The sequence below is a fragment of the Anabrus simplex genome, chromosome 2 (genome assembly GCF_040414725.1).
Source record: "Anabrus simplex isolate iqAnaSimp1 chromosome 2, ASM4041472v1, whole genome shotgun sequence".
In the NCBI taxonomy this organism is placed as follows: Eukaryota; Metazoa; Arthropoda; class Insecta; order Orthoptera; family Tettigoniidae; genus Anabrus; species Anabrus simplex.
In genome coordinates, this window is record NC_090266.1 from 668105838 (window position 1) to 668119328 (window position 13491).

Here is a 13491-nt window from a genome sequence, read left to right on the forward strand (position 1 = left end):
TATCATTCACCCGAGTTTCTTTGATATCTGTCTGGTCCAACCCAGAGAGATCCCTTTTAGGACATGTATTATATGTTCTCCTTGAGGAAGTTACTTCACAAGATTGAAATATTTAAGCATAGAACTAGTAAACTAAATGAATTGTCACTGAGAATGATGTGTATGAGTTCAGGTTACCCCACACTGAGTATATAAGCAGCCGCCCTCAATATCACGAATAACCCTATGCCTAAAGCATAAGAAGAGGTGAGATTGGTATTGTAGTCACTTGAATAGGGAGATTTATTCTCTTACTTTGACATTTTCTAGGAGTTTGCACACACTTACCCTATACAAATGTAAGGATGGTACCTTCCTTAAATCACGAGACTTTATTTTACTTAATAGATTTTTAATTTCGTATGAGACAACATCAACGCAGTATGACACACGGGAAAGTAAACATAAATACTCGAGCCACTTAGAATGAACAAGAACAACTAACGAAAATAAACCCCCTTTTATTTTACACTTGCCACTGACTTGCGTTTTGGGCTGTCGCTGAGGTTGCAGATTCCCTGTAAATTGTTTATATAAGTTTTTCATCATCTTAAAGAAATTGGAAATTTATCGAACATCCCTCTTGGTAAATTATTCATGTCCCTAATTCCTCTTCCTATGAACGAATACTAAACACAAAATGCAAACGAATTTTAACATGTATGTATAAGAAGTACGTTCTTAATGGGCAGAAATGACCGACCAAGCTCGTCATAACCCATATAGCAGTGCTGTGTGGGATAATGGTATCTGACTCGTCCCTCAGTACCGACCATCACGGTTTGTTTTGTATTCTCTTGAAAATATGAGGCAAGAGTAACTGAGTCGGTCAATTTTACACCCCCGTAAGTCAAGAATGATAAATTTGTGAGAAAAAAGACACTGAATAATCAATAATATAGAGCCTGTTTATAAGATATTTTGCTTCTGAAACTTAATCTTGATTCAAGAAGTTATAGAAGCTTGTAATGGACGTGTATAAACTGTTGTACTTTTTCCTAAAACGGTTTAAAAGTTTATGACTAGCAGATTTCAAATACGAATGAAGAATGTTGGGTTATTATACTGTAAATTTTTAAACAAACAATAAAACAAGGTTCCTTATATAATTTGATACATGTTTACCACAATAATATATATTTAATTACATTGTTCACCTACTCTGAAAATGATTCATACTTCATTTAGTGATACATTGTGTTGAAAAACTTTAAAAACTTACGAAACTTATGAAACTACACGGAAAAAGTTTCTGAAACCATCATTCGATTCAGTCTAGCTCCTTGCGTGGGATGCAAACTTTTTCAGAATATTTGAATTTCCTCTTCATTGTGTAGGTATCCTTCAGATTCTGACAGACTTTGACTATACGGGCTTAAGGTCAGCAGTTTGTCAATGAAAATATTCGCATACGCAGTCAACAGCCAATCAAAGAGTTATTCCAAAAATTCCTTCTAATGGAAAGATCAGTGAATAGGCTTTGCCAGCTAACCGGTATTATCAAAAAGAGCTGCGGCTTTTCAGAAACCTATTCTGAGATCGCGACCAAATATTTTGCGTTTCTAATCTCATTGTAGACTGCGTAACCATACGTTGTCATTTTTTAATAATTCGTATCGAACGTGCAAATGTTCTATAAAATTTTTGTTTGGAACTATTTCATTCAGTTGAGAAACTCCATTGACTTACGGAGTTCCAAAACCAAAGCGACCGTTCGTAGTGTCTTCACATTCATTCCATTCTATAAAGCAAACTTCGGGTATTTCTACATAGTGCAACGAGACTACGTTGCAACTTCTATTTTCTCAGTTGAAACGAAAATGTGAAAATTTATTTAAGTGACTGGTGCCCTAAAATAATTTATCAGTGACATAATACCTTTATTTAGATTCGTTTTCGGTAGAATATTAGGAGACGAAAGCTTTCGTCCTGTTATTGATCAAAGTAAGGACAATAGCCTCGAAGTTTGACAACATAAAACACCAAGCAATGATTAAAAAAGAGCAAGTCGAAGGGAGAAGAGAGATTAAAGGTTAAATTCCAATCGACTTGTTTCGAATGATCCTCCTTAGACGAGAATTAGAGGATGGTAATCTGTTCATTCCCTTGTTCGTTAACCAGACCTTCTGAGATTGTCATCAGAGCAGAAATAACACTAATCAAATAACTAAGTAGCTGAGTGAGAGAGGGTAATGATGTACTAACTAATCGTTTGCGATACGAAATTTCACCTATTAAAACCATACCATTCAAATTGTTCATATTTACTCACTGATTGAATATACTTGACCAAGACTTCTCTCAGCTGCCGTATTCTTAAAAAACGATAAACTATTCTTTTCTGAAGATAAAAAATGAAATCCTTTACGGGTGGAAACGCTCCCTAACATACGATCAAGATTGTCTACACAATATACCCTTCATGGTAAACCCACTAAACGTTAAGGAAAATTTCATACATTTATTATAATTTTGTAGGTATTGTTAACTTACCAAACGATGTATCATGAATTCGGTACTTGTCAACCAGAAGTTTCCGTAGCGCGCTGTATTCTGCTAGCCGGCCAATGGGCAGGACGAAGGAATCCCAGTCAGAGTATTTGGCCCGAATCTTGTCACGAATGTTGGTGTATCTGGAACTGCTGATGACGTCTGTACGATTGCTGTGGTCTCCTGTCAGCCAGGCGTGTAAGAGGCATTCGTGAGCGGTCATGCGCTTCCTATAAACACCACCTTGTTGTTAGATTTCCTTCCATCATTCAATGCATAGAGAATATTATCCCTCATACAACAATTCCAATTTATTCACAAGAAAAAGTGAGCATTCATTCACAAAATTGTTCCTGTTGGAATGTCAGAATGCTGTCTGGCAACTTCAAATGACGTATGGGACATTCCAAGTCAAGTTGGACAAAAAACTACTTTAAAAATATTAATATTTAGACGTAGAGAAGCATCAGAATCAAGATTATATAAGAAATATTTTCGCAACTCTAACAGCGCTCACAGAAAACGTGCTCAAATTTGTCGTATAATACTATCGGTATTATTCTTAGCGATTTCCAAGGCCCACATTTGAATTATCCAATTATCTTTAGAGATAGAAAATTAAGTGTGTTTTCGTTGTAACACTTAGCCTTTTTAATGATATGTAAATTATGGTGTGGATTATGATGGTTGATGGCGTGGGTCACTAGTCACGTCCTAGTTCGTGAACCATGGGCAACGGCTGAGTGGCCTAGTAAGTGGTCATGAGAGTCGGGAAACCAGTTGCTACGGAATGGGAGTGGGCATCTCGGACATATTCTGAGTCATGGCATTCCTTGTGCTCAGGCAGCTAGGACTATATAATCCACCGGTGGACCCCAACCCGTTGGAGGAGAGCTCTTCACTTGGACTATATGTAAGTAGGGTAGCATTCTGCTTCATGAATTTACCGAGCTCAGAACATTTTAAGCAAGCCTCGGATCTATGGGAGTAACGGAGTCCCACTCCCATTTGACAGGCGAGGGACTCCTTGGAAACAACTTGGCAAATAAAATGGAATTCGATGAGGAGCTATCAATATTAACGGGGCTTATGGAAGGACAAAAGTAGAACTCACTGAGTCAGCAAAGAGGATGCATCTGGATGTGCTAGGATTAAGTGATATTTGGGTAAGGGGAGATAACGAGGAAGAGATGGGAGATTATAAAGTGTACTTGACGGGTGTTAAAAAGGGAAGGTCAGAGTCTGGGATAGGGCTGTTCATCAGGATTACTATTGCACGCAACACAGTTTCTGTTAGGCACGTAAACGAGCGAAAGATGTGGGTAGATTTGGCATTTAGAGGAATTAGGACGAGAATTGTCTCAGTGTATTCACCATGTGAGGGTGCAGATAAGGATGAAGTTGACAAGTTTTATGAAGCATTGAGTGACACTGTAGCCAGGGAGGGTCAACAGCAAGGATAGAATAGTGCTAATAGGCGATTTCAATGCGAGAGTTGGGAATAGAACTGAAGGATACGAAAGGGTGATTGGTAAATGTGGGGAAGCTATGGAAGCTAATGGGAATGGGAAGCGTCTGCTGAACTTCTGTGCTAGTATGGGTTTAGCAGTTACGAATACATTCTTCAAGTATAAGGCTATTCACCGCGACACATGGGAGGCTAGGGGTACCAGATCCATAATAGACTATATCGTAACCGACTTTGTATTCAGGAAGTATGTGAGGAATGTACGAGTTTTTCTGCGATTTTTCGATGAAACAGACTCCTGTCTGATCTGTAGTAAACTAAGTATATCTAGGCCTAGAATAGAAAAAGTGAAATCCGTCTGCAAAAGAATAAGGGTAGAAAATTTCCAGGACAAGGAAATTAGACAGAAGTACACGGATATAATTAGTGAGAAGTTCCGAACAGTGGACAGTAAGCGGGTTCAGGATATAGAAAGAGAATGAGTGGCATACAGGGATGCTGTAGTTGAAACAGTAAGGGAATGCCTAGGAACAACTGTGTGTAAAGATGGAAGAAAGCGAAAATCTTGGTGGAATGATGAAGTGAGAGCAGCTTGTAAACGTTAAAAGAAGGCTTATCAGAAATGGCTCCACACAGGGGCTGATACAGACAGAGAATTGTACATAGATGAAGGAAACAGAGCGAAACAAATAGTTGTTGAATCCAAAACGAAGTCATGGGAAGCTTTTGGTAGTAACCTGGAAAGGCTAGGTCAAGCAGCAGGGAAACCTTTCTGGACAGTAATAAAGAATCTTAGGAAGGGACGGAAAAAGGAAGTGAACAGTGTTTTGGGTAATTCAGGTGAACTCTTAATAGATCCCAGGGAATCACATTGCAGGTGGAGGGAATACTTTGAAAGTCTTCTCAGCGTAAAGGGAAATCTTCCTGGTGGTGTCGCGAACAACCGAGCTCATGGGGAGGAGGAAAATGATGTTGGTGAAATTACGCTTGAGGAAGTGGAAAGGATGGTAAATAAACTCCATTGTCATAAAACAGCAAGAATAGATGAAATTAGACCTGAAATGGTGAAGTATAGTGGGAATTCAGGGATGAAATGGCTTCATAGAATAATAAGATTAGCGTGGAGTGTTGGTAACGTACCTTCAGATTGGACAAAAGCAGTAATTGCACCTATCTATAAGCAAGGGAACAGGAAGGATTGCAACAACTATCGAGGTATCTCATTGATTAGTATACCAGGCAAAGTATTCACTGGCATCTTGTAAGGGACGGTGCGATCAGTAGTTTAGAGGGAATTGGATGAAAACCAGAGTGGTTTCAGACCACAGAGGGGCTTTCAGGATGAGATTTTCAGTATGCGCCAGGTAATTGAAAAATGCTACGAGAGGACTAGGCAGTTGTGTTTATGTTTCGTAGATCTAGAGAAAGCATATGACAGGGTACCGAGGGAAAAGATGTTCACCATACTGGGTGACTATGGATCAAGGGTAGATTGTTAAAATCAATCAAAGGCATTTATGTTGACAGTTGGGATGCAGTGAGAATTGATGGTACAATGAGTTCTTGGTTCAGGGTACTTACAGGGGTTAGACTTGGCTGTAAATTTACACCTTTGTTGTTCGTGGTTTACATGGATCATCTACTGAAAGGTATAAAGTGGCAGGGAGGGATTCAGTTAAGGTGGAAATGTAGTAAGCAGTCTGGCCTATGCTGACGACTTGGTCTTGATGGCAGATTGTGCCGAAAGCCTGCAGTCTTGGAACTTGAAAATGGGCGCATTGAGTATGGTATGAATATTAGCCTTTAAATTGATGTCAGTAGGTAAGAAATTCAAACGAATTGAATGTCAGATTGGTGATGCAAACCTGGAACAGGTAGATAATTTCAAGTATTTAGGTTGTGTGTTCTCCCCGGATGGTAGTATAGTAAGTGAGATCGAATCAAGGTGTAGTAAAGCTAATGCAGTGAGCTCGCAGTTGCGATCAACGATATTTTATAAGAAGGAAGTCAGCTCCCGGACGAAACTATCTTTACATCGGTCTCTTTTCAGACCTACTTTGCTTTACGGGAGCGAAAGCTGGGTGGACCAAGGATATCTTATTCATAAGATAGAAGTAACAGACATGAAAGTAGCGAGTATGATTGCTGGTAAAAACAGGTGGGAACAATGACAGGAGGGTACTTGGATTGAGGAGATAAAGGCTAAGTTAGGAATGAACTCGATGAATGAAGCTGTACGCATAAACCGGCTTCGGTGCTGGGGTCATGTGAGGGAATGGAGGAAGATAGGTTACGGTACCTAGAAGAATAATGGACGCTGTTATAGAGGGTAAGAGAAGTAGAGGGAGACCAATACGACGATGGTTAGTCTCCATTTCTAACGATTTAAAGATGAGATGTATAGAACTAAATGTGTCTACAGTACTAGTTGCGAATAGAGGATTGTGGCGACATTTAGTAAATTCATAGAGGTTTGCAGACTGAACGCTGAAAAGCATAATGATCTGTAATGGTGTATGTAAATTATGTGGGTTGTCACAATATTATCTAGATAATCATAAATGTTAATTTGACTTTTATTCTGAAAAGGAAAAATATATCTAAGTGCATCAATGCTTTTAGTTTCGGGAGTGGGATTAATCTTGGTTATAAAATTTGTGGGACCGTGAATGATATACGAATTTAAAATGAATAAATAATTACTATGGTGTGATTGAGCTCCCATAAGATGCACGTAACTACTTAACAAGCAGGTAACAACGCAGCGCGTATTTTATTGAAATGTTCAGACTGCAGTTCGTTTAGGGTTGTTTACTCACTCCCATACAAATACAGGGAAACCCCAAGAGTTTTGTAAACGCAAGCCATCTCTTGTTTAGAAGAGAAAAACGTTCAAAACATTTTCTGATGCTAGGAATTCGGTCAAATTTTGTAAATATGTTTTCAGAACGTGTTAATAAACAACGAAATTCCTAAGACAATTATTGTTGCATTCTAAATAGCATTATGCTTCATTATACTGTATTTACAATTGTAAAGACGTGAAGGTTCTATCTTTAATGTTCATAATATTTCAGTAAAATGTTGAATGTCGGAAAATGTACTACATTCAACATTTAATATAATGAAGACTGTTAAATTGAGGAAGCTGATATTGTGCATAAATTAATATCTCCAACCATTTTATTTTTCTAAAATATTATTGGTTTTACGACCCGCAACTACTTGTACGATTTTCGGAGACTATTAAGATATTACTTCAAGATATACTCATTTCTTTGCTGTCCGTTTTCACATGGAATGTCCCATTTTTCTATTTATTTCCTAGCTATATCTTTTTCTACTCTTCTCGATAATTAAGTGAAAGTTATTTGTGACTTGTTGGTTAGGTTAAATCATTGAACTACATGAAATATTTCCATTAGGCGTGGCTTTAAAATAGGGATCGACCGTCATTGAAATAGGCCCTATACTTACTCTTTGTTCTTTACAAGTAGCCTCTTAATGAAGTCTTTGCCTTCATCCGACACGTTGGCAAAAGCTTCTTCGTCGAAGTCCCAGTCACAGGCTTTAACATTCTTGAGCGTTTCAATGTCATTTTCACCGGCAAATGGAGATAGTCCGCTCAACCTACAAAAGAGAGAAACAGTTATACAGTAATTCCAGGATTCAAAGAAAAACAATCATGAAATTTCCAAGTCATCGACTACGACGGGCAGCCTAGAAGACATAAAGAACCACACTGTCGGCAAATAGTGCAATACGATATGAATGGTAACAGTATAAAACCCGGCTATTTCATTCTTATGAAATTATAATTCGTAACTTATTTCTGGATAGTGGAATCGCACGTCGCAAGGTACCCCTGTTCCGAGAAACATACTCTTCTTCATTGCTTTAAGGGAATTACTTCGCATCGAAACGAAGCTAAAATAGATCTGATTGTCTTTTCATTTTACAAATGCCCAATATCGACTGTTTTAAAAGTAATGTCTGGGGTTTGGACTTACAGTAAAGTAATAATGTTAACTGCTGAAATCGAGTGACTGCAGAGGGTTGTTTGAGATATATGGCAACAAAGTATACGAGCATTAATTTATGAAAATTCATGCGATGATGTTCTGTGTGATGACCTGGAGCGTGAACTGTCGCTCTGTACCGTAGCTTCCAGTGCAGCAAGCTGGGGCGAAGTACAGTGATTTTCCTTTCTTTCCACTCCTGGCAGGTTTCTGGAGACCGTCCACTATTCGTGGTCTTCTGCTTCCAAGGGCTCTTTTCAATAACCGAAATCAACAGAAATCAGTTGGTGATACTTTAGGTGATTCAGAGGGATGTCGCTCTAATGGATGGAATTTTTTCTCGTATCTCTTTCTTCATATCTCCCTGAAATTGGCGAATTCAAGCAGATACATGGTTTGATCCTGATGCAGCCGGACCTTATCTCAGTCTGCATCACATAGAGATAGGATTTCTGTGAGAACAATTGTGATCAGGACGTTAGTCTGGTGATGGGTAGAGTTGACTTCCACACATTTAGTTAACTGGAAGGTGTTTAACTTACTATTGTAGTCGTATCCTGCTATTAACCTGAACTACTCAAATAAAACTTACCATTCTTTTCTTAAATCATTGCAAAAAGATGTTATCCCTTTGGTTTGTAATACATTGCCGCGACTTTGTTGCAGTCCCTTAGATAAATATATGCCACTTTTTCCCGGCGTCATAACGTTCATACTGCTTTCTGCTATTTGAGAGCAGTTTGCATTTGGCCACCAGTTTATGAACTCGGCTTTTATGTCCGCACCGCGGTTGATAATGGATAACTGATATCATCACTTTCTTCTTTGAACCTGGATTCGGGCCAGAGGCAAAGACCTCAACATTCCAAATTTCCTCTGGAGTCATGGACCTATTTCTTGCTCTATGGGAGTAGTCCTATTCTGATCTTACTTTATGTTTTAAGCACACATGAGATGCCTTTCTTGGAGATGGTGAAACCATGCCTCTTGCATTACTTGATAATCTCGGAGTAAAAGTATTTTTCAGTGGAAATGGCAGTAAAGCACCCTTTCCATTACGGTTCTGTTTTCAGCGCCATTTTATGTAGCCTGCACTAGAACATACTCCAGTGTACTAGCTACGTATCGTCCACAAAGTTGGATTCCCTTCTTAAGTGCGGCGTCACAGCGAACTTCTAAACTTGTTACCAGAGATCACAAACAATATTTCGTATGGTATTTGACGGAGATACGAGATATAGATTTGGTAGTATTTTCCAAGTCGTCGGAAATATTTCTGTTTTTATTTTTTGGTAACCTTCTGTTCGTATAACTGACTGAAAAAGGAGGTATGCGAATGCTTTCGCGCATAATCGCTCACAAAAATGAATGAGCGTTTGGTAGTGTTTAAGTTCCTCTCGAGTACACTTTTCTCAGAAACAATTGAACTCATAGGTATATTGTTTATTGTGGGTATTGACAAGGTTTGTATCTACATCGGAGCTGATTTATATTCTGATAATAATGATGCGAAAAATTAAATAATACAGACTTGATTTTCTAGCTAAGTCTTTTTCAGTTACACTTACTACTTCATACACCACAGTTAAACACACACGTGTGCATAGCTTAATGAGGGTTTATAAAGATCATTGTCAAATAATTCGTAAGGAAGGAACTTTTTTTGCATTTTAAGTGAAGTGTTTCCGAGTTTATCATGTGGTAAGTTAAGAAAAATAATTTTTATTGGACTGCAGATTAGGAAAACCCTTAAAGATGAATTGTTTGAAACATAACGACAATAGAAGATCGTTATTGATGTCAATGAAATCCTATAATAATGGATTATTGCTGGTTTCTGAAGTGCGATAGCAGTTTGGACCATAGGATGGTTGGGATACTAATATTATATGCAATTATGACTAAATTGCATATAATTTAGTCCATATAGTCACACCTCTACAATTTCACGTAGGAGTTAAAAGTTGATATTTCATCAAGATTTGGAATTTACTACTAATTTTGCAGTGTGGTAGAGCTCTGATGTTTGTGTCTCTTAATCTATAATATTAGGCTTCATTTAATTTTAAAATGTATACATATTCTTTGGACTTACAGAACGTAGGCGAGAACACCCACGGCCCACATATCCGTGTAGAAACCGACAGGTTCTCTCTCCACAATCTCTGGAGCTGCAAATTCGGCTGTTCCTGTTGAGATCTTGACCACTTCGTTGGGATCTAGTTTTGTTGCTAGTCCGAAGTCGATAAGTTTTACATTTGTACTGCTTCGCGTCTGGCACATAATATTTTCCGGTTTGATATCTGCAACAAAAATAGGTGCATATTATCATGTGAGACTATTCAAACAAATGTGACATTACTCCTGCGAGTGTTCTACTATTACGAACCATACTACTCCTAATACTACTACTAATGCAATAGTAAATTCATTGTAGTTTCCACTGTTTATAATACTAATAATGCTAATAATACTACTAATAATAATTATTATTATAACAATAATAATAACCATAATAATACCCGTCTGACAACCTGTATGGCTGTGATGTCTCTATGGGTTTGTGTAACGCTTTATTATGAAGTGGAATACTACTCGTCCAATGGTCGCGAGTGGTTTCTGACCTACTTCTATTATAGTTTGTCCTTCATTGTAGAGCTGAGGTTCGGTCCCAGACCAACCAAAAGGGAAGTTACACCTAGACCATGGCGGAGGTCTATTTCTAGTAGTACCGAGTAAGTTGTCGTATGATTTGGGTCACGTAGCTATGAGCTTGCATTCGGGAGTTAGTGGCTTCGAACCCGAATGTTGACAGACCTTAAAGTGGTTTTCCTTGGTTTACCATTTTCACACCTTGATTCAGACTACGGTCGCTTCCTTCCCACACCCAGCTCTTTTTTATCCAATCGTCACTATAAGGTCTGTCTTTGTCGGTGCGACATAAATCAAATTGAAAAAAATCGTTCCTAAAAATAACATTATTTGTAGTACTAAATGCTGTTTGATATCTACACGAATTGCGTTATGAAGCATAGTGTAGGTACGGAGCAATTTTTATAATTACCTAGATGTATGATATTCTTCTCGTGCATGTGTTTCACTCCTTCACATATCTGGCGCATGTAGTTAATCACTTCAGCTTCGGACATGGAGTAACCTTCAGCCGTGATGCGCTCGAACAGTTCGCCACCCGACAGGCTGCAAGCAGAAAAAAGATCAACAATAAGAAAATATTATAGTTGACCACTACTAAGAGATAGCTTGTAATTTCTACTACTTACAACTCAAAGATGAGGACCATTTCATCGTCATCCTCAAAAGCATCGTGCAGATTGATGAGTTTGGGATGATGGAGTTGGTTCATGATATCGATTTCCTTCTTGATGAGCTCCTTCTCCATGGTATGAGATACTGGTATAAATTTAGCCGCGAAAATGTTTCCAGTCTTCCTTTCCCTGCAGCGATGAACAACGCCGAATGCGCCCGTGCCAATCTCTTCCAGAATGTCATAGTGATCGTAGACACTGGAAGTTTTAATTTCCACAGGCTGAGGCACATATTTCGAGTAAATATCAAATACTGAAACAGGAGAGAAACACACCACATGGAGGAGTTGTAACATTATCATTATGCATCACTTACAAACGAAATATATACAAAAACTAACAAACCAGTCAACACCATGTCTTAGCACAATAATAACTTCACATCAATCAACCTGAGGTACAAAGTTCACTTTATTAATCGATACCTGCAAGTATCAGTGTTCTCTGTCAACTTAGTTCCATTCTCCTCAGTATGAAGTGAAGCTTCCTCGTGTTTCCCGCATAAAAAACAGGTAGTTACAGTTCATTTCATGTCTGCGTATTTTATATTTTGGATTGACTCTACTAGCATTTTCTATGTCATCCAATTTAAAATGTGTTCTTGTCTGTGTTTCAACGAGTGAATCTACAATATTGTGATTATATGGACGTGCACTGTTACAATAATGTGAGAAAGGTCTATCAAATACTTCACATGCATTCGTTGCTCTTTTAGTTTTATTTGAAGCCCATTCTCAGTGATTAACGTTATCACTTACCGGGGATAAATATGCTTGGAGCGCAACTGAAGTACTTACAACGACATGGTCGAGTGCAACTGATTACTTTTTAATTCTTTCGAGCGCACCTGATGTAGACCTACACCGTATTAGACAATATTTATTCATATGTAATAATATTCAGTCTTCGATTTATTCCCGCCAATATTTCCAATATAAACCCAACATTCGTTTAAATTAAAAAAATTAATATAAATGTATCCCCAAAATTTGATTTCTTTATGTCCTGTAGTTTTAGCTCGGCAATGATGAATCAGAAGAAGATTCGAAATACCGATTTTCATGACTGTAACATCTTCAGTTTCTGAGATATAAGTGTCCTCAAAACAGGTATTCAACCCCTTTTTCTGTCATCATACTGCATTCTTTATCGATGTCATACATTGGTCTGACTGTTTGATATTCTCAAACTTGACGTGTAGTTCATCCAGATTAGACAGATGGCACCTTTCGTTATAAAAGATTGCCGAAGCATTTCTTTCTTACTATTCTTTGATTCTTTTACTCTCTGAGAGAGGCAAAAATGGCTTGGATGAAAAGATGGAGGCGTTGGGCTATGAGATGATTCTTATTGTTTTTAACTCGTATTTTAAAAGGATTCATTATTTGCCCCGTATGACTCTCTGTTTTGAGTCAATGCATATGACTACATAGAATCTACGGACTCTATTCCTCATGGTTTCAGGTATTTATCTCATTTTCCTTTTCTTAGCTTGCCATAGTTATGCTGATCTTGTCTGCTGAGAGATCCCAGTTCTATAGATTATTCTTTATTTATTTATTTATTTGCTGCAGACATTTTCAATGTCATTCTTTTTCTACACATTTGCTTGTAGTGTATTAATCCCTACGTAGTGGCGGAAGATAACACTGATCCATTTGATCCGCGTGGATGATGAATTTGTTTGTGATTTTCATTGGAGACTTTTTATTATTCTATTCGGCTTCGACGTCTGGCTTGAGCTTGCGTTCTGTTAAAGTGGTTGAACGCTAATGATGTGCACTTCTTGTTCGCCGTTTCGGGTGATATGAATATGTTATTTAGCGTGTGTGTTGTGGTTTGTTTATTACGTTGATTTGGTAGGTCTGATCTACATTGCGGCGACCCAAATTTCTGATCTGTGTTTTCGGATGAAGCTCACGAGCCTTTGATTTACACTTGTCATGCTGTTAAAAGTCTTATCGTAACGTGTCTTGATACTATATTATTTATTCTACCTTGCATATTCGGTTTTTGCGCGCGCGTGTGTGTGTGTGTGTGTGTGTGTGTGTGTGTGTGTGTTGGTGTTGCGTGATTGGTGGATCTGTGTTATTTTTCAGTATCTTACGGATGTTGCTTTATTACTAATATTTATTCATTTTATCTTACT

General features: G+C 38.1%; 1 protein-coding gene across 26 annotated transcripts in view; it reads right to left on the bottom strand.

Annotated features, from left to right (window-relative positions):
- Nucleotides 1–13491, bottom strand: part of bt (projectin protein bent) — a 520921-nt gene that overhangs the window by 40282 nt on the left and 467148 nt on the right. For all 26 annotated transcript variants that reach the window (XM_067141199.2, XM_067141225.2, XM_067141218.2 and 23 more), the window contains 5 exons: nucleotides 11298–11595; nucleotides 11081–11214; nucleotides 10112–10319; nucleotides 7475–7627; nucleotides 2533–2759 (listed from right to left, as the gene is read on the bottom strand). In XM_067141199.2, the coding sequence (XP_066997300.2) occupies nucleotides 2533–2759; nucleotides 7475–7627; nucleotides 10112–10319; nucleotides 11081–11214; nucleotides 11298–11595 (1020 nt within the window). The remainder of the gene's footprint in view (nucleotides 1–2532; nucleotides 2760–7474; nucleotides 7628–10111; nucleotides 10320–11080; nucleotides 11215–11297; nucleotides 11596–13491) is intronic.